The sequence below is a fragment of the Anser cygnoides genome, chromosome 3 (genome assembly GCF_040182565.1).
Source record: "Anser cygnoides isolate HZ-2024a breed goose chromosome 3, Taihu_goose_T2T_genome, whole genome shotgun sequence".
In the NCBI taxonomy this organism is placed as follows: Eukaryota; Metazoa; Chordata; class Aves; order Anseriformes; family Anatidae; genus Anser; species Anser cygnoides.
In genome coordinates this window covers 103,786,159-103,803,093 of record NC_089875.1, presented here as the reverse complement: position 1 = coordinate 103,803,093, position 16,935 = coordinate 103,786,159, and the positions used below count along the sequence as shown (strand labels likewise).

Here is a 16,935-nt window from a genome sequence, read left to right as displayed (position 1 = left end):
GATCATTTCAACAGAACTAGGTTGAACAAACTGTGTACAGTCACTCTGGCAGGTCCGTGAGTATGGTGTCCTCTGCCCAGGAGATTGTGTTAGTGAAGCTGGGGGAACAGTGCTTAACAGGGAGTTGTTGCAATTGTTAAAGCACGTCTAACTCTGGCTTTAACTGTACCTAGTGAAAGGTGTGCGGAAGGTGCACGATGGTTTAGACGAGTTTTTCTTGAGTAACGAGGAACAAAGGTGACAAAGATGTAACAGTTCATTGTCTTAGTCCTGGGTCACTTCTTGAGAGCAATGCTTTAGGAATACAGCGGGACTCCCTTCTGCGAACCTTTTACTTATATTTTATGAAGGTGTAACTTAACAGTTATTTAGTGCTTAGTTAAACCTACAAATATATTTCTTCATACACTCAGTGATAAGACTGCAACAGTAGCTAGCTTAACCTTATCTATTCTGCATTGGTGCTGTGCCATAAAGAAATAAAAATTCTGGTTTAAATATGAGATAAGGAAAAGTGGTCTCAAAATATGTGAATAGCTTTAAGGAAGGCATAGAGATATGACCTAGTTATTATGTGTTTTGCTTGCTGCTCTTCCTTTGACAGACTAACCGGTATTGTCATTTCAATATTACATTCATTCATATTGGTCTCTTAACATTTTTAGAGAAATAATGCAAGAGGTTATAGATAACAACCTTGTCATTATCAATGTGTGTGCGCACTGGGATGAAGTGAAGATAGTAAAATAAGAGAAAATCTGGGGTTTCTGCTTGCCCTTAGGTATTCAGTGTAAGCAGTGGAACTATAGAAGCAGTAGTGAAATTACTTAGTAATGTTCGCAAATTTTAATATGAGTGCTTGGGAAGTTACAGCTACGTGGGTAATTTCAGAAACACTGTGTACTCCTAGCAAGCTTCTCATACAGCCATGAGAAGCTTATTGTGGGACTTGGATTTCTATGCAGTGAAAGTTATCTTGTGTCTATGGGTTCATAAAGGTTTGTTGCCAATGGTTATTCGATTAAAAGGAATCATGACCCACAAAAAAAAGTCCATGTCATCTGTCATAATGGGATGATACTTTCACTCAGACCTAATGTTTGCCTGTTTATGGAGAGAATAATGGTATATATCTTTTAAAAGTTCCTTATAAAAAGGAAAATTAAGCCTTGGTTAAGACCAGCTATATCTAAAATTACTTCTGTGAGAGGCAGTGGTGATTCCATTTTGGTTTAACACATCTGGGAATTAATAAAGTGTCAGAACTGTAGATGAGTACTTTTAGTTTCTCTTTTCACTTTTTATGTACTCTCAATGAAGTCTTCACTCTACAGGTTTCAGCCACGTATCTAATTCCAGAATTTGTCCAAACTGTAAAAATACAAGATGAAGATCTGTGATATACGTGCTGTTGTTTATAATAGTTGATCATTCAATAGCTGGAAAGTGGCTTGTCGTTTTTCCATGTGCATCTCCAAACCCATCTGCAAGCAGAGCGTGCTGCATGTTGAAGAGTTCCATGCAAACTGGCTTTTAGTGTTCCTTTCTGACACACAGAATTATTGTGTCCCCCACCACCAGCCCCATGGAAGTGAAGCAGGCATAGGATGGTACAGAGTTTTGCATGTGAAATTCTGAGCCAACCTAATAAAAAGAAGAAAGGACTTCAGGCAATCTACAAAATCACAGCCATTAATACAGAAATCTTGTTTGCTCAAATTACTTTACAGAAAGAGAAGCTTCTCATGCATTTTGGAAGAGCAAATGGCATCTGATAGACATCATATAGTCAGAGCAGCTTTCCAGAGAGAACAGTATATGCTGGGCTCCAAGAAATGGCTTACATAGGTCTGTAAGATGTGGAAATTGATAAATTTGTTTTTCCTCCCAAATAAATCTCTTCTGCCAGGAATATCAAAGTATACTTCCATCTTGTTCCTTAGAAATGTCCATAGTTATAATCTGAAAACAAATGCAAAATCTTCATAGAATTGTTGCACACATTCACAATTGGTGGCCTTGGACAAATTTTCAAAGCATGAAAGTGTTACAGGAGCCCAGGTTACATCAAGTTCTAGAAAGATTTCAATATATTTACTTCAGCTTCAATCAGTCTTCAAATCACTGCTTGTTTAGTTGATTTAGAATTTTTTAAATTTTTTTCATTTTTGAGAAGTTAAAATGACTTTGTAAGGCTGTCTTAAGACTCGTGGTGCTGTTCTGACAGCAAAGATACCTTGAGAAATGTGTAGTTCATTTTCCATGATGGCTTTTGTGGTTCTCTGAATAGATGTTAGTGATAGTGGAAAAGTTAAAGCTTTATATGCATGGTGCAGAACTTTCACTAATTATAATACACCATAAATTTCTTTTCAGTGTTCTTTAACGTTTTAACTTTCTGCCACGTATTTGAGTATTGAGGCAAAACATGGAGTAAATGTTACTTTCTCAAACTACATTGCACGTTCAGTTTAGGTTATCTTTATTTGTATAGTGTAGAATGCATACTGTGCATTGACTTGCCCTTTGCTTAAAAAAAAGGTAACAATGTGCTACCTCTTCCTCTTCTTCATTCAGTGGCACATAGATTTTAAGTGAAGGATTTGCCTCAAATGGTTTGGAAATGGCTATTTAGTTAGCATGCATTAGAATTATTAAAAGCTCAATTACATGCTAATAAATAAGGGATTATCCATCATCTTTTGATATATAGTCTCTCAATACTGTATTCAACTTGTATAGAAATTCCAGTTTGCTGTATAACAGTTACCAAAACTGTACATATATTTCATACTTAGTGCATTCTATCAAATGCGTAGTGCTCATGTGTTGTGAATTCCATGCCTTAAAGTCCTTCTCTTACCCCGTTTACTTTTTTCAGAAATGGATGTTGCTTTTTGTCCTATTGTGTGTTGCTTGAATGTCTGTTTTGTGTGTATAATATTCAGATTGGTTACCTCTGTAGTGGAGACATTTCTGTTAAATGGTACTGAGCCTGAGAAGGCCTTTTTCAGATCTACCATCCACCCTTTTGAAAACAAACGCCCTCATTACAGTTGTTCCTGTTTTCCTCTCTGCTGATCCGAGCTGGTCACGTTTGCTCATGGGTCTTTAATCAGGCACTCGACTAAGATCAGCCAGATGTACATGAAGACAGAACAGTGAGAGAGGCATGTGAAAAGACTTTGCAACACAAAACATTTCACCCGTTGCTTATCCACTGGACTTTGCATTTAGCATCTTCCAGCAGGTAGTGACACCCTCCGTTCACCTAACGTCCCTGTAGTTGGTTTCTTTGTTCCTGCTGCAGTAGCTAACTGACCTGTCCTTGTTCTGGGAAGCCTGGACCACAGCCCGTAACGATACGAACATATGTGGTGCTGCTCTCATCTCTTCCCATTTTGTGCTGCTAGAAATTTCCTTTTTCTGGGGGGTGATGGGCATTACCTTATGGTATTTTATAAACCATATGGTATTTTTTCCCTTCAATCTATAGTCAGCTCGTTCCTTGTATGTTGTAATACTTTGCTATATGCATGTAAGTTCTGTTTGTCTTTTGGAAGCTGTTTTTGTTCACTGGAGATACAGGAATGTATTTGGGTGGAAACCTGAAGTTTTGTGGTAAACGGTTATTGGTAGCAAAGGATATAACATAATGCTGTAGGTTTAACTGAAGGTAGCCCCTGAAAGGAAAATGTTAAAAGTGTCTCAATCATTACTGTTAAGGGCTCAAGTAATACAAATTGTGCATTATTCTCATTACATCAACACGGGGAAAGCTTCAAAAACTTGCCTTAAACATAGTTGTTTTCATGGGCACCGATTTCTGCCTTCAAAACAGGGAGAACTGGGTTGAGTGAATGCTAATTATGAGTTTTGCAGCAACTTGACTGCTAACTTGAGGTCTGTCAGTATCCATGTTCTGTGTTCTTAGATTCAGCTTACTCTAATATTTTTAAAATTTTTTAAACAGCAGATGTGCACTGCTTATAGATTTGTGTAAATGTTGATGCAGTGTATCCAAAATGTGTCTCCCATACAATGATCTGTTGACATTATTCTCTGTTGCTTAGCTTCAGACAGTAAAGTCATGACATGTGCTGCCGTTTGGAGGATGCCGAAGGAATTGGAATCAGGCAGTCATGAATCCCCTGATGATTCATCAAGCAACACTCAAACCCTGGAGCTACTCTGTCACCTTGACAACACAGCCCATGGCAATATGGCCTGGTAGGATTCTGCATATTTTATACTCCTAGAAAAAAAACTAAAGGAGAGACCTGTGCTGTTAGTTTTGTGCAGATTTATATTGTAGAAGCTATACTATACACTTTAAAACTATCGTCTTTAAAAAAAAAAAAAGTACAAATTGGATTTTTGTCCCAGATGTTTCATAGATTAAAAACATTTATTATAGTCCTGCAAACACATATGGAGTAGCAGTCTGTGTACTGTTTTAATGTGCTTCTCCCCACCTGCCCCCATCTAAAGCCTTTGTTGCACAAATGTATTATACTTCTCGCTTCAGTCTTTTCATGGAATATAAATTTGATGTTGCTTTTCAGTCTTTACTCACCTGATTTGGCATGAGTGCAAGTCATTTGTTGTTTATTAAGGATAAGAATTCATTATATTATTTGGTGCCTGTTTAACTACTCTTTTCTGTTATCTAAGAAAAGACAAGAAGAGCTGTAATACTGCAGAGAGAATTATAGAGGTTTGCTTCCCTTTCCTTTCTGTTCTTTGAAAGAAAGTTAAATGTGTCCGTCGGGTATTCACAAGTACTTTGCTTCTGGGGAATGCGTATAACATGTTTCCACTGCTTCCTGAACAGATGCGGGGCAAAGAACTGCTAACATGCGTGGTTCCTGCTTCACCAACTGAAATGTTGTATGTGTTTGTGGGATCACCTGGCCACCTTCCACTGGCAAGAAAAGTTGAAATTATAAGAATATGGTCTGCAGCAGTCTCAGAAATGTCTGTCTGTCAGACAGAAAACAGCAGGCAATAATCGTGCAAGTTCAACAGTCCATTTCACAATCATCAAAGAATTTTAAGAAAAACGGAACAACAGAGCAGATTTTTTTAAATGAAATGTGACATCTCTGAACCGAAAATGAACAGGGATAATGTAACATCAATGTCGGTATTACTATAAGTGTCTTAAATGAGAGTAGAAGGGGCCTCTGGTTTCTGAATTCAGATACCTGCTGTGTGAGGTATCCAGCATGATCTCATTATCCTTAAATATATTCTAGTAGCAGTAACTTTAAATTGTATCAAAAAGGAAAGATACTTAAAATCAATCTCAGTTCCTTTTCAAAATCTGGTTATGTAAAGTTTTCTTTGTTTTTCCTTACTGGCTAGTTAATGAATAATTTAGAAACGATAGCTAATTCAGTTGATTTTTAATTGTGGCATGCATCGTACCATAAGTTTTAAGCCTCTGTTTCTGGTTTGGGGCTTGTACTTGAAATTTCAAGGTGTGGTTTGGTGGTTGTTTTTTTTAGGTTCTTCTTAGACAAGAATGGACATATCAACAAATTAAAGTGTGTTATCTAGGCTACTTTAATATCTCAGCTTAGCTAATGTTTAGTTTTTTTTTCATGTTAGTAACTTTTAAGGCTTTGCTACTCATTTTCATATGACTACTTCTCTTTATAACTCTTTGATCACATTAGGCAATTCAATTTTTACCATTGAAAACTTCTGATAATTACTTTCCAATATAGTTGGGAATATTGTGAGGGCTTTTTTCATCTTCACCTTTTGCCCCTTAAAATTAATGTGCTTTGTCTTTTTATTTCCCTTAATCTGTTTCTCTCTCTCTGATATTGAGATACCTGGGTTTCATCAGAGGAAAAACAGGGGGCACATTGCTGCTTTATATCAGGATGTGAATTTATGTGCAAGCCCAAAATCAGGGTTTTTTCCTCTTCTGCTATAGTTGGTATTAAGTTCATATTCAATTTTGTCTCCTGTCATGTGATTGTTTTTGTTCAGTGCTAGTGCTTACAAATATCGGCTACTATTGTAAAACCTGTTGTGTGTGTTTTCTCCATGACTTTTTGCCATTACATTTCTTTGGTGTCCTCTATTTTTGATTCTCATTGTATGTTCAGACTTCATTGTTAATCTCTGTAGATGTCTTATTTCTACGTCACTTTACTAATACAAAATTTCCGTGTTTATAATTGGTTACAATTTAAGGTATGTTTGTCTGCTCGTTCAAATATCATAAATGAGATTGATGCCATTCTCATTAGGTTACGTGCCTAAAAGCATTTTAGCTGGTATGTCAGATCATCACAGAGGGCACATGGGCACGTGTGTTTTTTCGTTCTGTTTCTTACGTGTGTGTGGATATGTGCGTGTGCACATATGTAAATACATATATATGCATAAAGATTGAAAATGCCCTAAGTGATAGACATAAGTGTAAACCGAATACTTTGCGTTAGTATTTCTCACCTCATGTCAGGCAAGCAAAGCTGAGTTAGAGGATTTTGTTCTAGAGCAGGCTAGTCTGTTCCTGCCTCTGTCATAGTGGAAACAGCTGATATAAATGACTGAAATAAACTTTTTGTGCCAAATTTGCATCATTTAACAGTCCACGTCCCACTGAGTGGTGTGTTACCTACAAGTAGCACCTTAGTTAACTACAAGTAGCACCTTAAATACTCTTCTGTGCATTTCAGATGCTTACAAGAACTGGAAGTACCTGAGATACAGCATGGCACGATTGTTGTTGGAACCAGTCTTTAATCAGAAGCAATTTTCCTCAATCTAAAATAGAAATACTTTTTAAACCTTACCGTAAGCCCAACTGCCTAATATATGTAACCATGCTGTGTGAGAGCAGCGGTGTTCCGGGGTCAGGTACCTGCAGGAAGAAGAGTAATGCTGCTTCTGGCTCTGTTTTAACTTGCCGTTTAAGCATACTCTAGTATGTTTTACTCACAGAACACAATTTTGACACTGAAGCTGGGGTTCAGTGTGGCCACATGCACTCTGAGTTTCCATCCCCAGGGCACAGTATAGCAATAGGCCTCAAGCTCTACCTTGGCTGAAAAATCCCATATGACCCTATGCAAATTCTGCGGTTCCCCCACCCCATCCAATGTGTTTCCTCTAAAATGACTCTGCAGAAATTGCTCTTTGCCCCTCCAGCCGTTTCAGAAATAAGCTTGCTTCAGCCCTTAATCTCTGCAGTAGAACATGGTAAATTCTATAAGCATCATGTGGCCCCAGAGGCTGGGCAAGACTTATACCTGACAGCTCCCTGTGTGCTTTCCTGCCAGACATTCCTACTGCTAGAACATTTTTGTTGGCCACCTCACTGATCTTTGACAGACAAGCCAGTTACATGTTTCTTTCATGACATGTCATATATCCGTAATATTCTTTTTTTAAGCCTTCTTCAAGCTATAGAATGGAAATGGTGTCTAACTTCTGTCCGTCTGCTTTGGAAGTGAATCCTGGCTTTACACCCATCTTTATTTTTTATCAGCTTTCATTGAAGAAACTCATTCTGTTCTTCTGTATGTGCTATTCATTCTGCGTAGCCATTAATAATGGTAACAGTAATGCAGCATCAGTGTCTGTGTATGTGAAATGTGTTACTCCTTACTTTGAAGCTTTCTTCCTGTTAGTATTAAAGAAGATGAGCAAAGTCATAAACTTGTAATCCTCTTGTAGACCTTTTATCTGTACTTGTTCAAACAGTTTATTTTTTTTCTTAGCTCCTTGACCCCGCTTTTTGTTTGAAGTATGTTGCCACTTGATTCTTTTTCTTTATTAGTGAGTAGGTTCTAGCTCCTTAGTGTGTTGTCCCTAAAGCTGTAAAAAGGTTTGTCTTTGTAATAGTAACTGCAAATCCTCCAAGCAGATACATGGCTTTAGTCTTAAAGCGCTTTTTCTGGCGTGGGAAATAGAGTTCAACAGGAACAATAAACTATGCTGCCCAAAACACCTCACTCCTACAGTAATTTAGCTGCATATACTCTAGATCTTCTGTTACTGTAGATATGTCACGGAAAAAACATACAGCAATATGTGAAGGTATGGATGGAATAGTGAAATAATTTTTAATAATGAAATTACGATGTTTTTGCATATTTGCCTTAGAATATGGTTTGTCAGTGTTTCTGTCATGATATTTAAATATTCTTGTTGTATATAATCAAATATTAATTATTTTAGTATTTCCTCAGTGTGTTGTATTCCTTAACCTGTATTTCATGTTTTATATAATGTCAGAAACAAGGCATAACTTCTTAAGTTAAAACAGAAAACAAAAGTCAATTATCGGGGAGGGGGAAGTCCTCTTCTCTTCCTCTCCTCCAAAAGAGAATGAAGGCTAGTAATACAGTCCAATATCTATTTAAAACAAACAAAAAAAATGCTTTCCTTGTGATAATGTAATCTTAATCTTAATAAACAGGAGACACTTCTGTTTTTAATGTTACTGCTCTGGTCAAGCTGAACCAGTGCTATAACTTGCAGCTTAAAGGTAATCAGCAGCCCCTGAGGAGTTTGGGACTATGGTCTCTTCTTCTACACTGATATTGCTATAGCTGTACTTAGCAGCACTTAACATCTAGGGAATGTTGTTTGCATATGATAAATCCTTTGTCGGTTACTCAGGTTGAATAGACTAAAGTGTAGACAAAACTGAGAATAGTACTGAGGCCTCAAACGTAGTCTCTCTCTTTAGGAAGGACAAGCTGGGGAGATGAGGGAATTTGTCTTGTGTGTAAGCGCAGCTGAAGAGCATTGAGCTCTGCTTGGGGATGGAGGATGAGCTAGCTGAGAGCTTGTGTAAAGATTTGGGAGCAGAACAATGTGGGTGACTCAGTATGTGTCTGCTACAGGACACCTGATCAGGAGGAACAAGTAGGTGAGACCTACAGACAGCTAGAAGTACCCTTGTGCTTGTGGGATCTGGTCCTCGTCCAGGGCTTGAATTGTCCCAGTATGTGCTGGAGGGACAAGACAGCAGGGCGTAAGCAATGTGGGGGCTTTCTGGAGAGCATTGGTGGGCAGCTTCCTGATCTTCAGAGATCTGTTTCAATAAATCCCATGTGATAGGGCTCTAGGAGGGTCTAAGAAACCCTCAAATGATACTCAAGGATCACTTTCTCTGAGCTCAAGAGCAGTCCATTCCTATGAGCAGGAAGTCATGCAAAAATGCCGGGATACTCAGTAATATGCTGGATATACTGATAAAAGGCAGACCTTAGAGGAGAAGGTAGTGTCCTGAAGGATCTAGTAATAATTTTATAACTTCAAAAGTACAGCTTTTTTTTCTAGAAATACGAATTAATATTCCTTATCTGTCTGGAATAAGCACGTGGGAACAGGCAAAACTACCCTCATAATGTCTTTAATCAACTATAATGACTTAACCTCCAATACCAAATGAGTTTGGGGAAGTCCCCTAGTCTTGATAGGACCATCTTTTTAACTTGAGCAGTCAGTCTAAGAGCATAGACCAAACCTGAGCACATGCACAACAAACAAATCTGCCCTGTAGCATGGATTTCAATTAGTGCTACTCATGGGTTTCGTACTCTGTGGGATTTTCACATTGATTATCTCTTCTGAAAATAGAAGAAACAATCGGCTCCACCTACAAGTCAATGGGAAGGAATTTAGGACTCAGTTACTGCAATCTGAAGAATGGTAGGTTACTTTGTAAGAGCTCTTACCACACCCTCCACAAGAACAGTCCCTGTGTACAACTTGTGTACTTTATTGCTGCAAAAAATGAACACAGTAGAGAACGGTTGACTAATGTCTTAAGTCTGAAAACTGTTAGTCATAGCATCCTTTCTATAAAGTAGGTCTTGCTACTTACTGTTTCACATGTGGTTGCATAGCACGTTCAAGTTTTGCCCTGGCTGGTAATTACGCTTACTGTGCTGTAGGTATGTGCAGGACATAGTTAAGCTGGTTAAACTACAGATGTTGATTCATATCTGTAATCATTCACGACTTGAAATGTTGCCAGTGACCAGCTTTTGTTAGTTTAGTTCTTATGTAGAGCCTGTATAATCAGTTTGCACAATTTTGTGTTGCTATTTAAAGTATGTAATGTATAAATTTTCTGGGGGTGGCCGCCTAGATGGAAGCCTCAGATTGTTAATGAACTGTGGAGATGATCACCTGTTGGTCATCTCTTCAAATCATGAATAATCATCAGGAATTTAATACTCTTTCCTACAAAATAGGTATTTAGGAGCTCATACTTAAAATGAATGGGTTCTATATCTTGCTTTCATGCAACAAATTCCCTACCATGCTTTCTATTAGATTGTGAGCTCCTAGGATTCAGACTGTCTTTCTTAAGTTTATATGTTCATAAATATCTTCTCAGTGTTGAGATTGTGATTCTTGCTTTAGAGAGCCCAGTTCTTTTTCTTGCTATAATCTTACGTAATTGCACACCTGCAGTAGACAGAGATGGAGTGAGGTAAATACAAATACTGAGGCTAGCCCTTCATTATTTTGCTTTTATTTAAAACAAACAAAAAAAGGCTTGTGGGGTCACCGGCATTCTAGTTTGATCGCTTAAGGGGAAAAAAAATTAAAAACAGTTTAGTGCAAGTATTTATCCTGTGTCACCTCCTTGTGGGGTACTTTTGCATACATTTATGCAACAGTTATATTTTTCTTAATGTAAAAATAATTCGAAGAGCCAGAAAGAAGTCCAAAGTAGGTGTCTTTGGGGGGTGGGGGTCTTGGCCAAATTAATCTTTACCTTTCTCATTCTTCTCAGTATACTCTTAATCATAAAAAAGATACTTAGATTCGTCCGTCTTAACTTTCTATATCTAATACGTATATTTAAGGAAGCTATGATTTTTCTTTTACTTTGTTTTGACTACTTGAACACCAAAATATACCTGGGTGGCTTAGTATTCTGAGACAAATCATAACCTGCATTCACTAAACAGGTGTCAGCAGCATGGACTTCAATACCAGAAAACAGCCAGAACTGTTCTCATTCAAAAATGTGGCCACTCTGTAGAGCACTTGAGTAAGGAGTAAGAATTGTGGATTCCTGGCTGTCCTCTGAGCCTTATTCTTAGAATAATATCCTAGTCAACAAAAAAATTGAATTGCTGAATTGCACAGAATGAAGAATATTTGGGTACATAGCATTAATTTTTCCGATGGGTTCTTTTGAGGCTGCAGGATGTTTGGGTCTATTTTCCACTTTGCAGTGTGTGAGAATTTTCAGTTGAACAGATTTTTTTCTACTTATAAAACCAAAAAGCAGTTAAAACTTTTTATCCGACATATTATGGCTGACTTCAATTTACATTTACAGAAGTGTTTACATGTTGCTTTATTCTTCTGTAGCCTACAGTGGAGAACTTGAATTGTTCATTTATAAAAGCTCAGTATGTTAATAAATGATGGTGTTAACTATCTATTCAGCATAAAACAGATAATGTAGTCCTTTTATGTGTGCATTTGAATGAATATTGTAAATTCTCTTTTTTTCTTTACTAGGAAAATGTTCTCTTCATGATTTATTTTTTAACCAAAAACTGCTAGCTAGAAGCTAATCTGAAGCATCAGGAGTCAGATGATAACAAAACAGGGTAAAAGGCAACAAATATAATTGCTTGTCTGCTGTTTATAGATTATCTAAAGAGCAGTAGTGAAGTTGACACTCAGTTTCTGAGTGGCAGCTGTGAATTTGACAAATATCTTGTCCATTTCTGAGAACTGTAAGCATCAGCAACTGTTGGCACACTGGGAAAATGGTATTGCCTGTTTATCTGCTTTCTTTTTAAAAGATTAGCACCACTTCTGCTGTGTCTAAAAAATATTCTAAAATGTATATTTTGCTTCAAAAGCAGTGTTTTTTTCTCTCACCAGTGTTTTTCCCCTTCTCTGTGGTATTTCATCTGTTTGACATTCAGTCGCTACTGCAGAATACGGCTGAACATGTCACAAAGGGTGATTTGAATAACCACTTAAATTGTAAAATGTGAATGATCACCACAACCACACCCATAACACAGTGAACTTTCATAAAGGGTAAATTAAACAGAAGTAAAATGGGCATCTCACAAGGGCAGAGTGAATGTGCGGAGACCTTTTTGTTCTAAGATATGTCAGCTGGGTTATATAATTGGCTCTAATTAGCACACTATTCAGCTATAAAAATTCTTTACCTTGAAGCTCAGTAACACTCAAAGACATGAAATTTCTTCCCACCTTCGAAAACAAAAAAAAAAAAAAAAAAAAATTGCTTCCAATCTTGCATTTAAAACCAAAGGCTCAGTGATCAGTGTAGGAAAAGGGACAAATATATCAACAGGCATTGAGAATATTGATCTCTGGCTGGAAGAACCCTTAAAGAGGTAATTGCTCAAACCAAATTTTATTGTATATAATTAAAGAATGTCTACATATATCAACATCAAATGACAGTGTTGCACTTCAAGCAGTATGTAAGAAAAATAGTGAAATTTAAAACAAACAAAAACAAGTTAAAAAAAAAAAACAACCCACTTCCTTAAAATCTTAAGGATTTCTTAGTTACCCATGTTACCCATTTGTCACCTCTTATGGTAGTGATGATTCTGATGTCATTTAAAAGTGATGATCCCAAATTAATGTCTTCACTTTGGGAAAGTGAATTGTGGAAGGTTAACTGTGTGATCAGGTGGAGGTCATGGTGCATTGATATTTTATCCTATTATATGTAGATAAAGTGTTTTCATCTCTTTGAAGGACTTGATAAATATATCTGTGCAGCAGAACTATATGGAATTCTGAAATATACATAGCTGTGACAACTGGCTACTTCTAATTATTATAAACCAAATTGATGCTTGAACCTGTAATTGAAACTGCTTAATCATTTCATTATCAACACTTGTTTTCAGTTGCTTATAAGTTTTTCTAAGGTGTAACATACAACTTTTAACAAGAAACACTTGTTAAAAATAAGACTGACAATAATGAAACTAAAACAGCCTAATTTAAAGCAAATCATAGAATCATTCTAGTTCTATATACTTGTTAAAACACCTTTAAAACATGATGGCAGCTTAATGTGCTAAATGAAGTGATTTTGTCCTGATACAACAGAGCTCATTACAAATGATCTTTTATAAGTAGTTAGCTTCCATGGATTGGCAATGTAGTAAGGATGCAGGTCATGGTTCCAGATGAAGATAGATGCAGAAGCTGTTCCTTTATTTGAGCTGCTCTATTGCCTTAGGGAAACATACAGTGGGTGAGGAGTCAGCAACACACCGGTATTTATAGTTCCAGCCGCTTTATCTGCATGGTATTAATTTACCTTTTTTGGCATGATTCTATCTTCTCCTTATTACCTGGCTTCTCTTTAACAGTTGCATTTGTCTAAGCACTTTTTTTCAGTAAAAGTACAGAGTTAAAAGCAATGAAACTCTTCGTGGAAGAAGCAAAGTGGAAAATCTTAGTTGAGAATGAGGTATTTCGCTTAAGGTGTGAAGAACCTACACTGTTTCACCCTACACTTTTGCTTTTCTGTTAATTGCACTTCCTAATGGTTTATAGCATATCCTGGATTGGATTGAACCCCATGGGTTTGATCTGATGTCAGGCAGCTCATACTTACTGTATTAGGAAGGTAAGAGTAATATAAATTGGGAGATAAATGGTGCATAAGAGCATTTATAGTGTACAGTACCAAGGTAGGAAGGTAGCCATTGCCTACCTGATGTTGGGCTTATTGCCCAGGACTGCATCTACTCACACGGCCTTGTTTCATCTCTTCAATCTAGAGACTGACTTGATTCATGCAAGAAGTTAGACTAGAAAATCTGTGTCTAGTGATGGACTCTTGACAAACTTCAAGAGCTATTTCTTCACATATGCACTGAGAACATGTATGTCAAATGCTTTTGAGGAAATTAAGTTTTTTATCTAGTGATGGGAGAAAAGTTCACCATGTAGCTATCGATATTAGGGTTGTAATCCGTTTTCAGCTGCGTGGTGGAAGTAGGAAGTTGCACAACTTTCTTTTAGACCTCTTGGGTACAGGTCTTGGATACAGAAACCTATTCTCATCAAATAACAAGTATTATTCATTTAACCTTATTGTTATCTCCAGCAAACTTACTAGGGTTTTTGTGTATATACTTAGCTGCACTACATGTACCCTCTGGCTCGAGTGTGCTGCTTCTCGTAGCTAGAAATAGAGATGAGGGCTGATGATTTCTACTATTCTTTCATGTATAGCACAAAACTGGTGAATCAGGTAAAAAGGGTGTGTTGATTGAGCCGTGATGACAGCTGCTGAGTTTGAAGCAGTTGGCATCAAAGCTCTGAGGCTTATGATTTTTGATGCACCTCCAAAAATGATGCGCAAAGTCACATATGAAGAACTTTAAGGTTTCAAGCTAAATTACTTGAAAGTGAGTGCATGTCAAGGCCTTTGGTTTTTTCCTTGCACATATGCAGAATGGCTTGTGCTACAATGACATAATCACTTTTCATTTTGCTTGACTGAATATAAAGAATGGATGGCAAATGAAGTGGGGACTTCAGGAAACTCTCTTACAGTTAAGCTAGTGTCTAGAGAAGCTGAATGGCATTCCTTTCTCTGACAAATTTGGACAGGATGTCAAAGGGCACTCAAAAGGAAAAGGAAAGCACCAGAGCTGATTAAAAGATTCCGTAAGCAAGCCTAGTTTTGTATCATACAGTTTAAGTAACTGACATTGCTATAGTGTTCATCTATGACACATAAAAGTTGCTTGATTGCTTGTTAATGGCAGGTTTTGCACTTCAAATGTGGGCCAGTTTCAGCTGAAGGAAACCATAATCAAAATCATTTAGGAAGTGTTGGAACAGATTAGGTACATGAACTTAAAATGTCTTTCTAGTGCTAATTCTGATTCATTTTTATGTTTTTAATCTTTTTTCTCCTGTTTTACAGTGTTATGTGGGAACCTATGGGAGATGGTAAAAAGATTATTTCTCTGGCCGATAATAACATATTATTGTGGGATTTGCAGGAAAGTTCAGCCAAGGCTGTGGTAAGAAATTTTTTTTTAAACAAATGATGATATATTTGAAAGTAGTATAAAGAACAATATCCACCAGCCCTCAATTTGCTAATCTTTTAACTACTACCTCCCTAAAGACTCCTCAAGTATCTTGTTGTCTTTAACATGCTTGGGGGAAATGAATAGTAGATCAATTGTCTTGAATGTGAGTGTTTAAGAGTAGGCAACTGGGTGTTTTTATCTGTTGCTATTGGTTAAATAATTCCCTTTTCTGAGAATTGTCCTTACTTTCCTATTTATTCTAAAGAAAAGCAATGTTAGCTTGATAATTATGTATGGGGGGATATTTATGATTAATAAAGCCAGAAATTATCCAATTCACATGACAGTACATTAACCAATACTGGTTAATGTGTCACACCCCTGTATTTAATTTACGACCCTTGGATATAGGTGTTTGTATAAATTCCTTCATTTTCTGTGTTTTGAGTTCTCAGTATTAATTTAATTTAGCACAAATTTACCTATTTAGACAGTTTCACTTGTTAAAACCATTTTATCTGATACTCAGAAGTATAAGCAATAAGGTGCCATTGGCATGGATTTCTGTCTGATTTTGTCACTTCTTATAGATAACAAAAGCCTATTTGTGTAATGGCATAGATTATATATAGAAAACTTTGGATGTTTCTGCGTAGAGAAGCCACTGGATTTGCATTACTCTTACATTAGTCAGTATTTCTTTTTTAACACCTGCGTAATGGTCAGACTTCTTTGGAATGCTGCCTTTAAACCTGTTGAAAAATTACTTTTAGAGGACAATTCAGCTTTCGTGTTATAGTTTTTCATATAAGGCTGTCTCCTGTACATGGTCCTGGGTGCAGGTGGTGCTGCTTGAGCAGGGGTTTGTACCAGATGACCTCCAGAGGTCCCTTTCAACCTCAACCATTCTGTGATTCATGTGATGTTTTCTGTTTCAAGGACAGATTTTGGAGACGTATGATTTGTGATACTCTTTTTCTTGGTACTCTCTTGCTGTCAGTGTTAACATTCTACTAAAGAAAGTTTAATTTTTGAAGCGTCCTGCTCAAGCTCTTCATGTTCTCTGTTGCCTGACCATCAAAAAATAAACAGTGCAGTCTTCCCTTTATTTCCCTGAGTCCGTTGTCCTATGCAGTATCTTTTTTATTTCTATTAATAATCTGCAAATTGTACAAAGGCTTTCAGACTCAGGAGGAATGGTAAAACAGTAGAAAGTTTGAATACAGTATTGTATCACACGTTAACACATGAGTAATCTTTCACCTTGCACTGCTGTATTCTTAAAACATAGATACTTCAGAAAGATTTTTTGGAAGATGATACATCGTAGGCATCATAGATCTTAGTGATGGTAAGAGCTGTAGTTTCTAGATTGTTAACCTGAATGCTAAAGACAGACATTCTTAGTGGAAAGTAATAGTAAGAAGTTAGAAACTACAGAAAGGTGTACTGAAATCGTGTAAGGAGGTTTAAACAGTCTTGTATTGACAGTATGTTTTTCTGTTGATGTCAGTTAGGCTTTATGTAAGCAGTATATGTATTTAATCCTTTTTATCCAACTAGGTCTCATATTTCTGCTGAGAGTAGCAAGCTTTCTGTTAAATCTTGTATTTAATAGAATGTTCTATGATGTGTTAGTACCTAGGTGAAGGAGAAAAGTGATCCAACAAGATCCAGTGCTGTAATCTTCTTTTGTGAAATCCCTCTCAATGAAAGACTTGTAAATATGAACATCAGGTGCAAGGTGACCAAATGTCTGTCTGCTCAGGCACTTTTATGTTTTTTTTTTAATCTGATTAAAATGCAGTTATTTTCCTTTTCCACCTCCTTCTCAGATATAAATCAATCAGCTTCAGTACATTACTGGAAATAC

The 16,935-nt window shown here is 36.9% G+C and overlaps 2 protein-coding genes across 3 annotated transcripts in view; one reads left to right on the top strand and one right to left on the bottom strand.

Moving 5' to 3' along the window:
* The window catches only part of COLEC11 (collectin subfamily member 11), a 334,707-nt gene that overhangs the window by 177,276 nt on the left and 140,496 nt on the right, over positions 1 to 16,935 (bottom strand). The window lies entirely within an intron of this gene.
* EIPR1 (EARP complex and GARP complex interacting protein 1) overlaps positions 1 to 16,935 on the top strand; it is a 73,443-nt gene that overhangs the window by 36,322 nt on the left and 20,186 nt on the right. For both annotated transcript variants that reach the window (XM_013172579.3, XM_013172578.3), the window contains exons 4-5: positions 4,074 to 4,230; positions 14,951 to 15,050. In XM_013172579.3, coding sequence (XP_013028033.2) covers positions 4,074 to 4,230; positions 14,951 to 15,050 — 257 coding nt within the window. The remainder of the gene's footprint in view (positions 1 to 4,073; positions 4,231 to 14,950; positions 15,051 to 16,935) is intronic.